This window comes from Harmonia axyridis, chromosome 3 (assembly GCF_914767665.1).
Source record: "Harmonia axyridis chromosome 3, icHarAxyr1.1, whole genome shotgun sequence".
Taxonomy (NCBI): Eukaryota; Metazoa; Arthropoda; class Insecta; order Coleoptera; family Coccinellidae; genus Harmonia; species Harmonia axyridis.
In genome coordinates this window covers 57,639,393-57,654,953 of record NC_059503.1, presented here as the reverse complement: position 1 = coordinate 57,654,953, position 15,561 = coordinate 57,639,393, and the positions used below count along the sequence as shown (strand labels likewise).

General features: G+C 34.7%; 1 protein-coding gene across 1 annotated transcript; it reads left to right on the top strand.

The window, feature by feature from the left end:
* Positions 1-1,313: 1,313 nt before the first annotated feature.
* LOC123676288 lies at positions 1,314-2,697 on the top strand. Its single transcript, XM_045612098.1, has 2 exons — positions 1,314-2,144; positions 2,197-2,697. The coding sequence occupies exons 1-2, from the start codon at positions 1,314-1,316 to the stop codon at positions 2,203-2,205; spliced, it is 840 nt and encodes a 279-aa protein (XP_045468054.1). The 3' UTR covers positions 2,206-2,697.
* The last annotated feature ends 12,864 nt before the right edge of the window (positions 2,698-15,561 follow it).

Sequence of the window (15,561 nt, the reverse complement as noted above, 5' to 3'; positions counted from 1 at the left end):
TCGTTCAGCCGTCTTCTTTTCTGTTCTTTCTACGTATGTGAGCTCTCCAGGCGTTCTGACAGATCTAGAGCGAACGTAAGAATGCTCGAAACAATATCAGGTGCCACCTACTTATAGTTGTCTTTATTTCCTTTGGAACTATGCCACGGATCCTTTTGTTTCGCAGAGTAGTTGTTATAGCGTCGGATGATTTCTTTCTTTAGTTCCTCGGGTTCAGTTCATCAATCGTTATGATGAGGAACGTGGTTGGTCAAGTTTTTTGACGTTTTCGTTGCGGTTCTTCAAAAAAATTGAAATGAAAATTATAGTTTCTCTAATTCTGTGGTTAATCCGTTCATTCTTCCACATCTTGTAGAACAAAATCGTGCGAGAATATATCAGAAACGGACAGTTTTCATGGTTATATTTTATTATTCTATGGTGGTACTCCGAACTTTCCGCCACGGCTTTATCTGTCAATTCATCAATTTGCCTTAAAGAAATCAGTTCTGCCAACCAACATTTTTCAATGCAAAAATCACTAAAATATATTTATGGGAATATTTCATTAATTTCAATGAAAATGCAATGAATTAGAGAAAATAATGTATAATACTCGTACAGAAGGCTCATTCTACCACTCGTTCATTCCAAAACTCGCCACTTCGTGGCTCGTTTTTGAATTTTGAACTCGTGGTAGAATATCAATGCCTTCTGCACTTGTATTATAAATAACTATTCTGTATCAAATCAATGAACATTTAGGTAATGACCCAGTTGAAACAAGTAAGCAAGCAGATTTCCTTTCCTTGCAAAATTGCGACAGTTTCCTTTTTTTGGTAGCAAGGAGCACCGTCTTGTGCAGAATAAATGTCCACTAATCATAGCTCAGTAGTGCAATACATTCTCTGAAAATTTCCACCAGCCACATTTTCGAATAAGTAGGCTCCAATCACACCATCAGCTCGAAAACAGTACCAAATAGTGAAACGTTGAGGATGGAAAGGCTTTTCAACAATCATTCTTATATTTTCCGAGGTCCAAATGTGACAATTCCACTCATTAATGTAGCCTCCGATGCAAAAATGGGCCTCTTCACTGAATATCATTCCGATGAAAATCTGGATCATTTCGATGCATTTCAAGAACCCAATCAACAAAGATGTGACGTCGCTGATGTTCGATCGGCTTAAGTTCTTTTGTCTTACCCGAAGTTTAAAGGCTTTGAGATAATACAAAATAAGATGTAATGTCTTTTATGTATAATGCCTATTGACCATGGTTTATGATTTTTGGTCTTCATCTCTCTAAGTTCTATATCTAAGGTATTCAAGATGGCGTCGAATGATGGTTTATCGTCACAAAGCGGTGATGAAAATTATCAAAAAGAAGTGCTAAAAGTGAAATGTTGTGGTAGAGAACAATCAGTTTTCGTTTGTGTGAACTGTTTACGCGTTATCCATAAAGGATGTGCAAAAAAAATGAGTGGCTTGGAAATTATCAGCGAAGGAAACGTGAAATGCTGTGAAAACATCTATAATGGCAACAGTGAAACTTCTCAGCAACTGGTAAATCTAGAAAATGACTATTTAAAAAAACTAATTACTGAAATTCAAGATAAGAACAATGTCTTAACTCTCAGCAATAAATTGTTACTGGAAAAAATAAAATTATTGGAAGAAGGAAAATATATAGAAAAAATTCATAACAATGAAAAGGAAAAGAAATCTACTTCTCAAAGGAGTATGAATTACGCAAAGGCAACGACATCTACCGTTCAAGAAAAACCGAAAGTAGAAAATACTGTCAAGCAAGGAATAAGGAAACCATTCAATGAACAGATGACCGGTGAAAATTATAAAGACGTTCATATGATAACACCTAATATGACACAAGATAATGGCAGTATCAAAACATCAATAGAAAACGTAAATACAAGATCAGTGAAAAACCTACCACCAGACATGGAATACAAAACAGTGACTTATAAAAAAAAAAGATATCATAAAAGAATTGGAACAGCACAGAATGAAGATAATAATGAATTTTCTGGGGCAACGAGAAAAGTATGGATATATCTCAATAGAGTTAAAAGAACAGCAGACCAAAATATTATAACTACATATCTAACGAAGAAAAAGGGCTTCAAACAATCAGATGTAAAAGTAAGTGAAATTCCTTCAAAACCAGAGAAGCTGAAGAGATTTGTTGTAACAGCTCCTCTAAGCAGAAAGGATGACCTATATGACCCCGAATTTTGGCCTGAAGGAGTTGGAATAAAACGTTTCGATTTTACTAAACACCGAGAGTTTCTCACTAAAAATCAGGGTGGAAATTTTCTCTAAATAAAATTGAAGGCAACAAGAAACAAGAAATAATAAGTATTATCCATCAAAATGTCCAATCGCTGGGAAATGCTGTGAATCAAATGCAAGTTTTCTTACAAGAACAGAAGGATTGTAAAATTCTTCTAATTACCGAACATTGGAAGACATATGAGCAATTACAACTTCTGCCAATTGACGGTTTTGTTTTAGCAGGCTATTGGTGTAGAAATCATGGTGAACATGGAGGTGCAGCCGTTTACGTCAAACAAAATACTAAACATAAACACATTAAAAAGCTTAGTGACTTTTCAGTAAAAGGTGAAATGGAGTGTGCAGTGGTAGAGTGTACAATTAGTAAAATGGCACATCTCGTTGTATCCGTTTATAGACCGTGTAACGGAGAAAAGGACAAATTTCTTGAATTACTAGAAAAACTTCTCAGTGCTGTGTATACAGAGAATAAAATAATCATATTAGGAGGTGATTTCAATATAGAATTGAGGAAAGAAAATAAATTTAAATCCGAACTAGTGTCGCTGCTCGAATCATTTTCATTGAAACAACATTTTACTGACGACACAAGGATATATGGAAATTCAGGGAGCTGTATCGATAACATTTTTTCTAATATAGTAGGTACTGTAAATAGTTCTATAATTTTCAATCATATATCTGATCATAGCGCACAAAAAATATATTTTAACTCAGAAAGAGATACCTACAATAAATTCAAAAAAATTCGATTATATAATGATGAAACGAAAAATGCATTTACTCAATCCTTATATACGCACAACTGGTTAGATATATATGAAATTAATAATTCAGATGTTAACATGCAATGGAATAATTTCATATGTACATATTTGAGAATCTTCAATGAACATTTTCCTGTAAAAACAGTGAGACCTCGTTCACAACACTTAATATCTCATAATGATTCTAGAATTTTAGAATGTAAACAAAATTTAGATCTTTTATTTATGCTTTGTAAAAGTGATCAGAAATTCAAGAATATGTATAAATCGGTAAAACGAAATTATGATAATATCTTAATACAAATCAGAAAAGAAAAATATAATGAAAAAATAATAACATCAGATAATAAAAATAAAGCCATGTGGACTGTTTGTAAGCAAATTCAGGGAAAAGACTGAATATATTTCGAATTCATATAATCAATATCTAGTAAATATGGTCCCACAATTGTTAAAAGAAAATATCCAATTGAAATATGATTGTGAAATAATAAGTAATACCTCCTTCTACATAAGACCATTCACTCCAGATGAGATAGTAAATATTTCTAAAAAATTAAAAAATAAATTGAGTAGTGGCATTGATGAGATTCCTGTAGTGATTGTTAAGTTGAGTGTACCTAGTATAGCACCTATTCTCTGTTATATTATTAACAACTCTTTGAAATTTGGCATTTTTCCCGAACAACTGAAACTAGCTGTTATAAAACCACTTTACAAATCCGGCGATCCAGAAAAACGAGAAAATTATCGTCCAATAAGCTTGCTGAATAGTTTCTCAAAAATTTTCGAATTAGCTATGTCATCGCGGATCACTGAATATTTATTAAATTGTAATCTTATGAGTCCGTCGCAACATGGATATTTGAGAGGCAGATCGGTTCAGACTGCGGTCGCACAGTTCATAAACAATATTCTGAAATACCTAGAACAAGACAAAATAGCTGCTGGAATTTTTATAGATCTTTCTAAAGCTTTCGACTGCGTTAATAGAGAACTCTTAATACATAAGTTAGAGAAATATGGAATTGTGAGAAATGCTCTGAACTGGTTTGTCTCTTTTCTATCAGATAGATGGCAATGCGTAAAAGTTAGTAAAAACAATACTACTGTGTCTTCAGATTGGTTGAAAAATGAGGTTGGAGTTCCACAAGGAGGTGTTTTAGCATCACTCCTATTTTTGATAATGATCAATGACTTGTTTTTTTCGGCAGATGAGATTGAAGATTCTGACATAACCAACTATGCAGATGATACCAATCTACTAGTAGCAGGTATGAACTCCAATCTGTTAGAGCAGAAATGTGCCATAATTTACGACTGGGCAGAACAGTGGTTTTTGAAAAATAATTTTGTAATGAATACCACTAAAACCAATATTGTAATATTTCGTGCAAGTAATATAAAACCTAAACCGTACACAATAAATTTTAACAACTTCACCGTAAACACAACAGAAAGCACCAAATTCCTCGGAATTGTCATAGATGAGTTTTTAAAATGGACTCCACATATAAACAATTTGGTGAAAAAACTTAATATATTCTGTTATGCTCAAAGAATATTAAACAAATATGTGGATGAAAAAATTAAAAAAATTCTATATTTTGCTAACTTTGAATCCTTGATTAGATATGGAATAATTTTTTGGGGAATTAGTGCCTCAGTACAGTCGGTATTTATTATTCAAAAGAGAGTAGTAAGAATACTTTTGAACTTGAGATACAGGGAATCGTGTAGGGGAAAATTTAGGTCCTTGGGAATATTAACTGTATATGGTCTTTACTTGCATGAATGTTTGTTGTATCTTCATAGAAATAAAGCTGAATTCCTTCAGAATAATACAAATTTCACCTACAATACAAGAACAGTCAATATCAATGTTCCCATGCACAGGTTGACTATATCCGAAAAGTGCCCTTCTTATATGTGCATACGAATTTTCAATAATTTGCCCCAAAATATTAAATATATACAGAATTATAGACAATTCAAATCAAAAACTAAGAAGTTCTTGATAGATCTTGAGGTATATGGTTTAAATGATTATTTCGAACGGAAATTGTAAAATATTTAGTTATAGGTTGAGTTTATTTGAGTAGAGTTAAGTTATGTATTATTGACACTATTTCATTTCTTCTTTATGTATTCTCAGGGAATATTTGAAATAAAGTTATCTATCTATCTATCTATCTATCTATGTATGTCTTCAGTTCTCTCAGTGCATTTTTTTGGAATTTAGCGGTGTTTATTTCATTTTTGTCATCTTCCTCATTATAAGTTCTCTATTTTTTCCTGAGTTTTCTGTTTTTATTGATAAGCTTTTCAATTGCTTCTGGGGTTTCACCATGTAGATGCTTCAAATCTGGCATTTCAATTCTGCTGGTAATTTTCTCGAGGACTTCTGTTATTTTATTTTCTAGTTTTTCAACTTCATATTTCAGTTCTTCAGAAGGTGTTATCGGTGGGATTCAAGTGATTTTTTTGTTTCATTGCACAATTACCAGTCTGTGAAGTCTTCCTGATTGCAGATAGGAAGAACGCCTTATGAAGAGTCATCACTTCTGAGCCACTCTCGTTTCTTCTTTTTATCTGCCAAAGCATGGGAAATCTCATGGAAGTACAACCTTATTGGGGACCAACAATATGAGATGCTTAATCACTGAACCTAACCTGCTCGTATAAGAAATATACGAATCATATACTCCTTTATCCCGAAGTGATAGGGGTTAAAATTGCGGGAATTGGGATTCCTTATCACCTTTCGATGCATTTAGAAAGGAGACATTGGCTGAGCAGGCCATCATTAGAGTTTCAGTCTGTCAGCGAATGTTTCTGCACTTCATTTGTGTAGACTATTCTGCCGGTTGATCCATGAATTGATGGGAAAAGTTTATATTCTGATTTCAGAAGTTTTGTCATGTTCCAGATCAGAGTCAAACGCTGCAGTTTTCCTTTGTATGGAGAAATCCTTGACATCTATGGTTTTGCTGCTGTGATATTCTTCTCCTCCATGTTGTTTGGTAGGATGGCCAGCACCAGGTGCATCTCTTTTTTCTTCTTAAGCATTCAGAACATTTGGATGACCACGATTGCCATATCTTCAAGTTCCTCGCGGATTTTATATTCCTAGAGGTTTGTTGGTAGACCTCAGAAGACTACTCACAGTGTTAACTCTTGTTCTTGAAGGAAGCTATAAAAGAAGACATCATTAGTGGCTGCAAACTGTCTAGTTATTTTCAAGTAGTGATCCATAGATTTCAACTGAATGTGAATTCTTTGATTCGCCTTGGTTTCGGATGCAGCACAGATATTCTGATCTTGAAGGAAACTGGAAAGCCTGGTCCAAGCTTGGGAGTCGTCCAGAATGATCGGAGGAATTATGTTTCTCGACAACTTTGGGTTTGCTGGCTACAGAAACGTTTTGACCGTCCTTCTTGGTTGGTGCTAGGGATCAACAGTGGGTTGAATTCTAAGTCTAGCTCATCGTTGATATCCCTTTGCAAATGGGATGTCCCATGCCAATGTGCTCGTGATAAGATTGAGGGAAAGGCCAGAGGAATACCTCTAAAAATTGTTTTTATTATGTGAAACACCTACCTAAAGCTGTTTTAATTTAATTTTTTTTTTGAGATTAAGCTCCGGACGTCGAAGGGGCACAAATGAAGTTCGAGATCGACGTCTAAGACCATTAGAGACCGATTTGCGACAAATCAGTCTTTGGCTGATGAGTGGTTAGGGGAACAAGGCCATCCTGTAACTGTCCGAACGGTTTACCGCCGGATAAGGTCTTTTGGTCTGCAGCATTATCGACCCCATCTTAAGTTACCCTCTGACGGTTGAGCATCGCCGTCAACGATTACAGAGATGCAGAGAACGTCAACATTGGAATGTGAAATGGCATCAGGTCGTCTTTTCTGATGAATCTCGATTTTCCTTGGGTGCATATGATGGCCGAAGAAGGGTTAAACGACGTCGGGGAGAAAGACGTGAACCTCATTTTGATGTTGAGCGTCATGTACACCGAACAGTAGGCGTTATGGTATGGGGTGCTATGGCACATGCAAGTAGGTCACCTTCAGTCTTTATTCGAGGTAACTTGCCAACGCTGCGTTACCTTCAAGAAAAAGTGGAGCCATATGTTCTCCCTCACCTAAACCGGCTCGAAAATCCAATATTTCATGTGAATCTTTTGCCATGGCCGCCCAGATTCCCCTATCTTTCACCCATAAAGCATGTTTGAGACATCATGGGTAGAAGTCTTGGAAATTTACTCCAGCCCCCACGGACTTTGGCGGCTCTGAAACATGAAGTACTGGTAGCTTGGAATACCATCCCTCAAGAAGAAAAAGACCATCTTATTGCATCAATGCCGACAAATGTTGGGGAGTGTATATATAATCGCGGTGGACAAACACATTATGGGTGTGGTCAGTTAGTATATATACATATCTGCTTTATGATTGAAATGGTTTTCCTAAAATATAAAACTGATAAATTGAAATTAAAATTGAATTCACTCGGATCGATAAATGAAGTTTCATCCCTCTACGACCAGAAATGATCCAAAACATCATTAAGATTAAAAAAAAAAGCAGAGAGACGAAGCGGAAAGCCTCAGCTCTGGGCAAACACGTAACCCCATATTACGTATTTCTCTGTGATAGCGGGCCAAACGAAACTTTATCATCAAAAATTAATCGGTTTTTCTTTGAGGCGTAACGGCCGGCCTGTTGACACGACAAATAAGGCGCTTATTCAATTTCCAAGGGTTTCTCGGAATAACAATGGTCGGCAGTGTGGTCGATAGTCGACTCCCTATATGTTTCGCAATACAGGTAATTATTAATTTTTGAGCACATTTCACCTTTATATTTGGGACAAAAGGACCGGACCGTGTTTGTGGTTCGTATTTATTCTGGCCATTTCGGGGTCGCGGCTTGAGTTCCGTCATTGTTAGAAGGGGTGGGCCGGGATTTCGTTCAGTATTAACTGGACGTTAATTATTCAAAGATAATTCCGCCAACTCGGATATTTTCGATGAATTGTTATTATTTCGGATTTGCGCTTTTCGCCAAGTATAGATGGTGGACGGGGTCCGAGATAATATACTCGTGGAATTGAAAGAAATGCCTCCAGATGAAACCCCGTCTATATACGGTGAAGGTTAATTTGCAGTAGTAATAACCCAAGGACATTGATAAAAGACAAGATAATTCTATGACGAATCAAAAGCTCGTTCCTTGGTAACAAGGTACCAAGCAACGAGCTTGAGAAAAGACACCGCACACCTTATTAGGGAAAATGACCTCCTGTCAAATTGGATGAATTTTTGATATGTTATAATTGAGATGTCCAAGTCACTGGTGTGCTCACATACTATTGAAAATCCTTAAGATTAAAGTGGTGTCTTTTGAAGAAACCAGCGTTCTTGGATTTCAGAGCTGTTGGTCCCTTTTCACTTGATTTCCGCATCCTTTCTTATGGCGGCGCTCGCGTCGTCTTTCAGTCAATGTCGTTTTGAGGTTAAATCAACACTAATAATAATAAAAATACTTCTTTATTTCAAATGAGGTTTACAAAAAAGATGTTCGCCTGAAGTGAAATACTGTCTAAATTAATTGTTTAGCTCTCTGATGTGAACTGACATTAAAAAAATCGCCTAGTTTATAAGGCTCAAGTTTTATAACCAAAGATTTTATCCTGATACTGATTCTTGAATTATTTATGTTTTTAATGTTATTTGGTAAATTATTACATTTTCTGATACAACAATATGTGGGGTGTTTTTCACTTAGGGTTAATCTATGAATTGTAAAATTACAATTTTGTGTTCTTGTATGGTAACTATTACTAACGGGTGTTTTTTTTCGAGGTAGATAACTTTAAGTTGGCATTACTTTTCAAGATGGCGACCGATTCAACAGCTGTCAAGTGATTTATTCTCAGTTTGGTTTGGCAATTCAACGTGAATAGCCTGAACAACGCTTGCAAATAGTGCAATTTTATTTCGAAAATAATGGTTCTGTGCGAAATACGTATCGAGCACTACGGTCATTTTATTTTGTTTAGCGATGAAGCGCACTTCTGGTTGAATGGCTACGTCAACAAACAGAACTGCCGCATTTGGAGTGGAGCTAATCCTCAAGTGTATGTCGGAACACCATTACATCCAGAAAAACTGACTGTTTGGTGCGCTTTATGGGCTGGTGGAATCATTGTTCCGTACATCTTCAAAAACGAGAGAGCTGTGGTTCCAACAAGACGGCAAAATGTCACACAGCTCGTGCCACAATCGATTTATTGAAAGACACTTTTGGTGGCCGCTTAATTTCACGTTTTGGACCTGTGAATTGGCCTCCAAGATCTTGTGATTTAACACTACTAGACTACTTTCTGTGGGGCTATGTAAAGTCATTGGTATATGCGGACAAGCCACAAACCTTTGACCATTTGGAAGTCAACACTCGCCGTATTATTGCCGATATACGGCCATAAATTTTGAAAAATGTCATCGAAAATTGGACGTCCAGATTGGATTACATCCGAGCCAGCCGTGGCGGTCATATACCAGAAATCATATTTAAAATGTAATGCCACATGATTGTCTTGCGAATAAATAAAATTCATGTGAATCGAATAATCCATCGTTATTTTATTACAATTTAAAGTTTTATAGCTCTAAAAAAAACACCCTTTATTACTATTATATTGAATGAATTTTTCTTTATTTTATTTGAGAATACAGGACATTCGTATGTATACAAACCATAAATTGTGAACATGTTTATTTACTTAAACAATTTTCATTATATTTCAGCTTAAAAATTGTCCTTATTTTTCTTTTTTATATTATAAACATTCCTTCGGAATTTGTTTCAGTTCCCCAGAAAATAATCCCATATCTAAACTTAGATTCAAAATTTGCAAAATATAAAATTTTCAGTGTTTTATCAATCAGCTCGTTTCTAAATATTCTAATGGTAAAATTTATCTAATTCAATTTCTGACTTAAATATTCCACATGTGCTCTAAAATTCATGAATGAGTCTATGAACACACCCAGAAATTTAGTACTGTCTAAAATATTTAAATATGGTTGGTTTGCTTTTATAACTTCTGTTAGTACTGAAAATTATAAGGTTGGTTTTTTCAACATTTAGGCCCATTTTGTTTTTCTGTAGCCATTCGTATGTTTTGTTGAAGAAGTTATTTCCTGCACGAATGATATAATCCATTTATATGCATTTACACTTATTTCATAGGCTTGAAGATTTTGTAGTAGGATTTTATGGTTTATCGAGTCGTATGCTTTTGTCATATCCAGAAATATGGTCAATGCTAAGTTATCTCCTTCTATCAGTTCCAATATATTCTTTGTTAGTTCAAATCATGACATTATCAATTCGAATAATTTTGAAAAACTTGGCACAATACTAAGATGCATAGAATACCTGGTGTGTTTACTGATTCGATTTTGTTTCAGACTTTTTGAGAGACCCACCTGTTGCTTTGGTGGTGTGCTTCACCAGAGTGCTGTAAGGTGGCGCTCTTTAAAATTTTTCGAATTCCCGCATCTGCCTGGTGCCGTTTAAAAAGGAAATACTGATTTTAGACACTGCAAACATTCACAATAAATTACAATTCAGTTCATATCGAATTTTTACTCAAATGAATGGAATATAATGACAGACCATAGAATATAAAATATTATTGTTCTATACTCAAAGTTCACGACAAGAGCGTAGAAATAGGGGGATACTGGGGGTAATTACACGGTGCTCCTAAATTGGAGATACAAATGAAAATGACAGATTTCCGGATCATTTTAAGAAAAAAAGTCCTATAACATGAGTCCCCAAACATTTTGTTTTGAGATACATGTGTTGAAGTTCAAGTTATTTTCTCGTATAACCTTCCCTTCACAAGATATTTAATATGAATAGAGGAATAGATATTCCAGTTAAAAGTTTTCACTATGTGATATGCTAATTTTGAATGCAAATCTGCAGGGTGATATATTTTCTGGAAGGATGCCTGCTTCCTTCCTCCAAAACTATATTTTGGTGAATGGCTGTTAGTTTAGAAAAAAAAAACTCTGGTCCAGTACTACACTTTTTGGTTTGTTATAGTTTTGTCGTATCTGCTATCGATTTCGAGAAAAATCTCTAGTAATCCTCAGGAAAATCCAAATTATTATAAACATCCAGCTAGTAAGCTCTAATGAATGCATTAATTATAAGTTTTGGTATTTATTTACCTAATCTGTAGCGAAGATTAATAAATATTTGATAAACTGTACGACACACTAGAAACAACCTGTATATTGAAAGCAAAGCCTTTGTGGGCTCATATTCATGAATCTTTTTTTTCTCAAAATTATCCAAGTAATTTCTCATTTTCCTTCGTAATTCTTATTTGAGAACAAGGTAAGAACAACCGAATTAGTAACAACAAAAATTATTTCGAGTAATTTGGTTCAAACTTCATTATCAAACTTCTTTTTCTAACATTACAGATATGAATAAAAGTTGTCGTCAAAAACTTTTTTTTCGATTATCCCTCCCCAAGAAGAAAAAGATCTACGCCCTTGGTGCACAAGAGTTGAGAATTGAGAGAAATGTCAAATGTAAACGATGTATGCGCCATCTGAAAAGCCCGCGATCCCTCGAAATCAAGTAGGTATAAATCCGATAAATCTCCCGTTTTGTCTGAAAGTTTTACAGGTATAAGTAGACACACCAGGTATTCTATGCATCTTACACAATACTAATAGGTCTGTAGTTTCCTAGCGACAAAACTTCAAAAATTGAAATTATTCGATGGAATAATTGAAGATTTATCGAACTAAAAAAATTAACTTTTGAGGAAATGTTTATTGATCACTCTGTATGACTGTGCCAAACAGAGATTTACAATTTTTATTATGAATTAATTCCTTGTGGTTACGAAAACGACCAAAAAAATTTTGAAGGAAAGAGTGACCAAACTTCAAAATTTGAAATTATTCGGTCGATTAGTTAAAGAATTATTGAACTGTGAAATTTCACTCATAAGATGTACATCATCTTGTTTATCCCAAACCAAGGCACTCAGGCGATTGAAACGTCCTGATACAAGTCCTCCACGATTACCTTCATTCATGGTATCCGTTTGTCGCATTCTTCCCGTATATGTGTGTACCTATATATTCATTCGTTTATTAGTTTATATGTTTGTTCCTTAAGATCCCTCATTGTGGGCTTTAAATGCACTTAGAATGGTGAAACATTTTACCATATCCTAACTGCAACCGTTACATGCCAGAAGAACATAAACATAACATAAACATAACCTTATTTATAACTCCCTTCATAAAAAAAACACTTGAATTCGCAGGTGATTCGTATTTCAAACTCGATGTCCAACCTTATTGATTCCTCGTTTGCATTCCAACGGTTGTTTCCTCCGTCATTATATTGATATTCATAGTTCTTTTATAACGTCCTCGTATATAATTTCTCCAATAAGAAGTATAATGAACCGAATTTACAGATAGGGATCTGTCGATCCCTATCGAGCCCTGGACGTAAAAAGGGCATACGTGCATTTCTAACGACCAAGTTGGTCCACCTGTTCCGATATCTATTGATGAGCACTGACGTTTCCGGCGTCGAAGCTCTCGTTTCCGCCTCGAAGACACTTTAAATACCCCGGGTTGAAAATACGACCGTTTGGATGTTATGTCCTCCGATCCGTCTTCACCGTATTGATTATAGGTTGTTTCTGGAATACCCTTTTCCTTTTCTTCGTTTCCGGAGGGTACGTAGGTGCATCACGTGTGCTATAGGTCGTTGTCTGCTTTGAATATCGTTATTCCTTGTGTGAAGAGTGTTGAGTCATCTAAAGACTGTCCCTGTGTGTTGGTTTTCTTGTGGAAGACTTTGAAAGGATCGGGTAGTATTGAAGAGTATCGGAGGAAGTCAATAGACAATTCAGTTGCTTATTGTTGAACCTATTTTGGTTTGATCAAAAAAGACAGGAAGTTTAAGGATCGTTCTTGCAAAACTAAGTACTACTAACCCAATTTTATCTGATATATTATTCTTGGAACAAGTTATTAAGAAAAATTTTATATTGTGCATCAGGGATAAATGAATAAATTCCAACAATTAACAAACTCGTTGATAAAGGTTAATTCAATATACGGTTTTTCAATAAGAGGTTTATTCCTCAATTTGAGGAATATACGATTGTCATTTAGACAGTCTGAATAAAGTTCAAAAATGGATACTTAGAATCATATATAGTAAAAGAATAATATACCCTAGTGAGCCACTTCACATCAGGAAATTATTCGTTCTAAAAATGACAGCATGTGTATTCAAGGGAAAGATACCATTGAATAACGTAGATTATGAATACGAAACAAGGAATAAAGATAGAACCTACAACTCGTCGAAATATTTTAAGAGAATAGGGCAAAGATCAGCTCAATTCCTTGTTTCTAGAGTGTATACAGCGATCCCAATTCAATTGAAGAAAATTAAAAACTATAAAACATTCAAGAAGAAAACCAGAAATTTGTTCAGTTGACGAAAGAAGCAAATGATTTGATCAATAATTTCATCGAATGAATCAGACTTTGGTGTAGACGTTGGGGGGGAGCGGAAGCAATTGATGCAGATGTGTATACATCAGAATATTCAATTTTAATACCAAAATACTCACCGATTAGGACAAAATATACTCACAAATTAGTACAAAATATACTCACCGATTAGGACAAATATACTCACCGATTAGGACAAAAAATACTCGCCGATTATGACAGGATAATTTCACCAATTTGATCAACGTAAAACCCGGTTTGGACTTTTGACTCGGCTCATAAAATGTAGAGCAATGAGTGCCTCTACAGTGAAGTGAATGTTAAGTTATAAAAGATTCATTTAAGTTTGAAATTATATATTGTAGAATTATATTGAATTGCACTGAATACTTACACACAGATTATACTATACCTGCTGTGATCTCTGTAACGTGGGCCATGTTTATTTCTCTTTTAAATGAATAAACATTATTATTATTATTATTACTTTGAATATCCCGCCATCTAGAAAGATAGCAATTTTATTTATTCAGTATAAATTGACAGTCGCAGAACGAGTAGAATGTATAGATCCACAAAATTTTTTTGCTCAACTTCATAGAGCACATTTATAACTTTCCAATTGTAGTTACTTACTCTTCCGTTGCAAATCAGAATAAGAAGATTCTTCAGCATATGAATAAAACAAAAATTCTGTCTCCCCGTATAGGTGTAGTGACTGGTTTGTATATACGTTTGCAGAATAATCTGACATGTTCACATTGAAGGGCTTCCTCTTCAGTCTTCATCCAAAACAAAATCTTCTCCATCCTTTTTCTTTACCAACGGTTGACGACTTTATAATCAAATCCTACAAAAAAAAACAGAAAAGAGTACTAAATTCTGAAAAAGAATCTGTAACTTAATGAATAGCTTGGAAACCACCATGAAATTTATGAATTGGACAAGTATTCTCCAAGTGGTCAATGGTTTCTTCTACACCACACTTACACTCAGTAGAATGGCATTTAAAGAATATACTATTACAAATTACAACGACCGTGACCAGTCCTAAGTCGATATAAAATAAACCAAATTTTCCTAAGAGGAATGAAACCTTGAACTTTCTCTGAAGGATCAACGATAAGTCTTTTGTTGAAGACATTACAAGAACTCCATTCCGAACGCCAAATTTCCTTTTCACTCTTATTAAATTGAAGGAAGGTATTAATCCATAAAGGTTGGCGTGACTTTAATCTGGTAAATTTAGTATCTGGAAGGTAAGATACAATTAGAAATAAGTTCGGGTAGAAATGAAATTTTTCCCAAGATTTTTTGACTGAGACCTGTCTACGTATGTGATAGCACTGGTAACCAATGTAAAGGTCTAGATCTAATCTTAATAATTCTCATAGAAACGTTAAGCTATGCATGAATTTTATGAACATGTGCAGTACTGAACCAAACAGAAAAACAGTATTCAGCAGCAGAAAAAACCATGGTCAAGGCTGCCGTACGAAGAGTGCTACCATCAGCACCCCATAAAAAACCAGCTTATTTTCGAAGGATATTATTCCCCGACTTCAATTTCAAACCTAAATTTTCTAAGTGAAGCTTGAAATTCATGGAAGAATCAAGTTCAACTCCAAGATATTTGGGAGTATATTTATGATTCAAGACGGAATTATTGAAAGTTACTTTCAATTTTCTATATTTTTGTTGATTTTTCAAATGAAAACAGAATACTACTTTTTTATTCAGATTAGGTCACTCAAGAAATTAATTTTCCATAATATTTAGATCTTCATTTGAAGTATTTTCAATAATTCCGAAATCAGAATGACGAAACAAAAGAGCAACATAACTTCGTACAGAATCCGAAGCCCTATAGTTTCCATTATTTATTCATCTCCTGTTATAAAGCCAA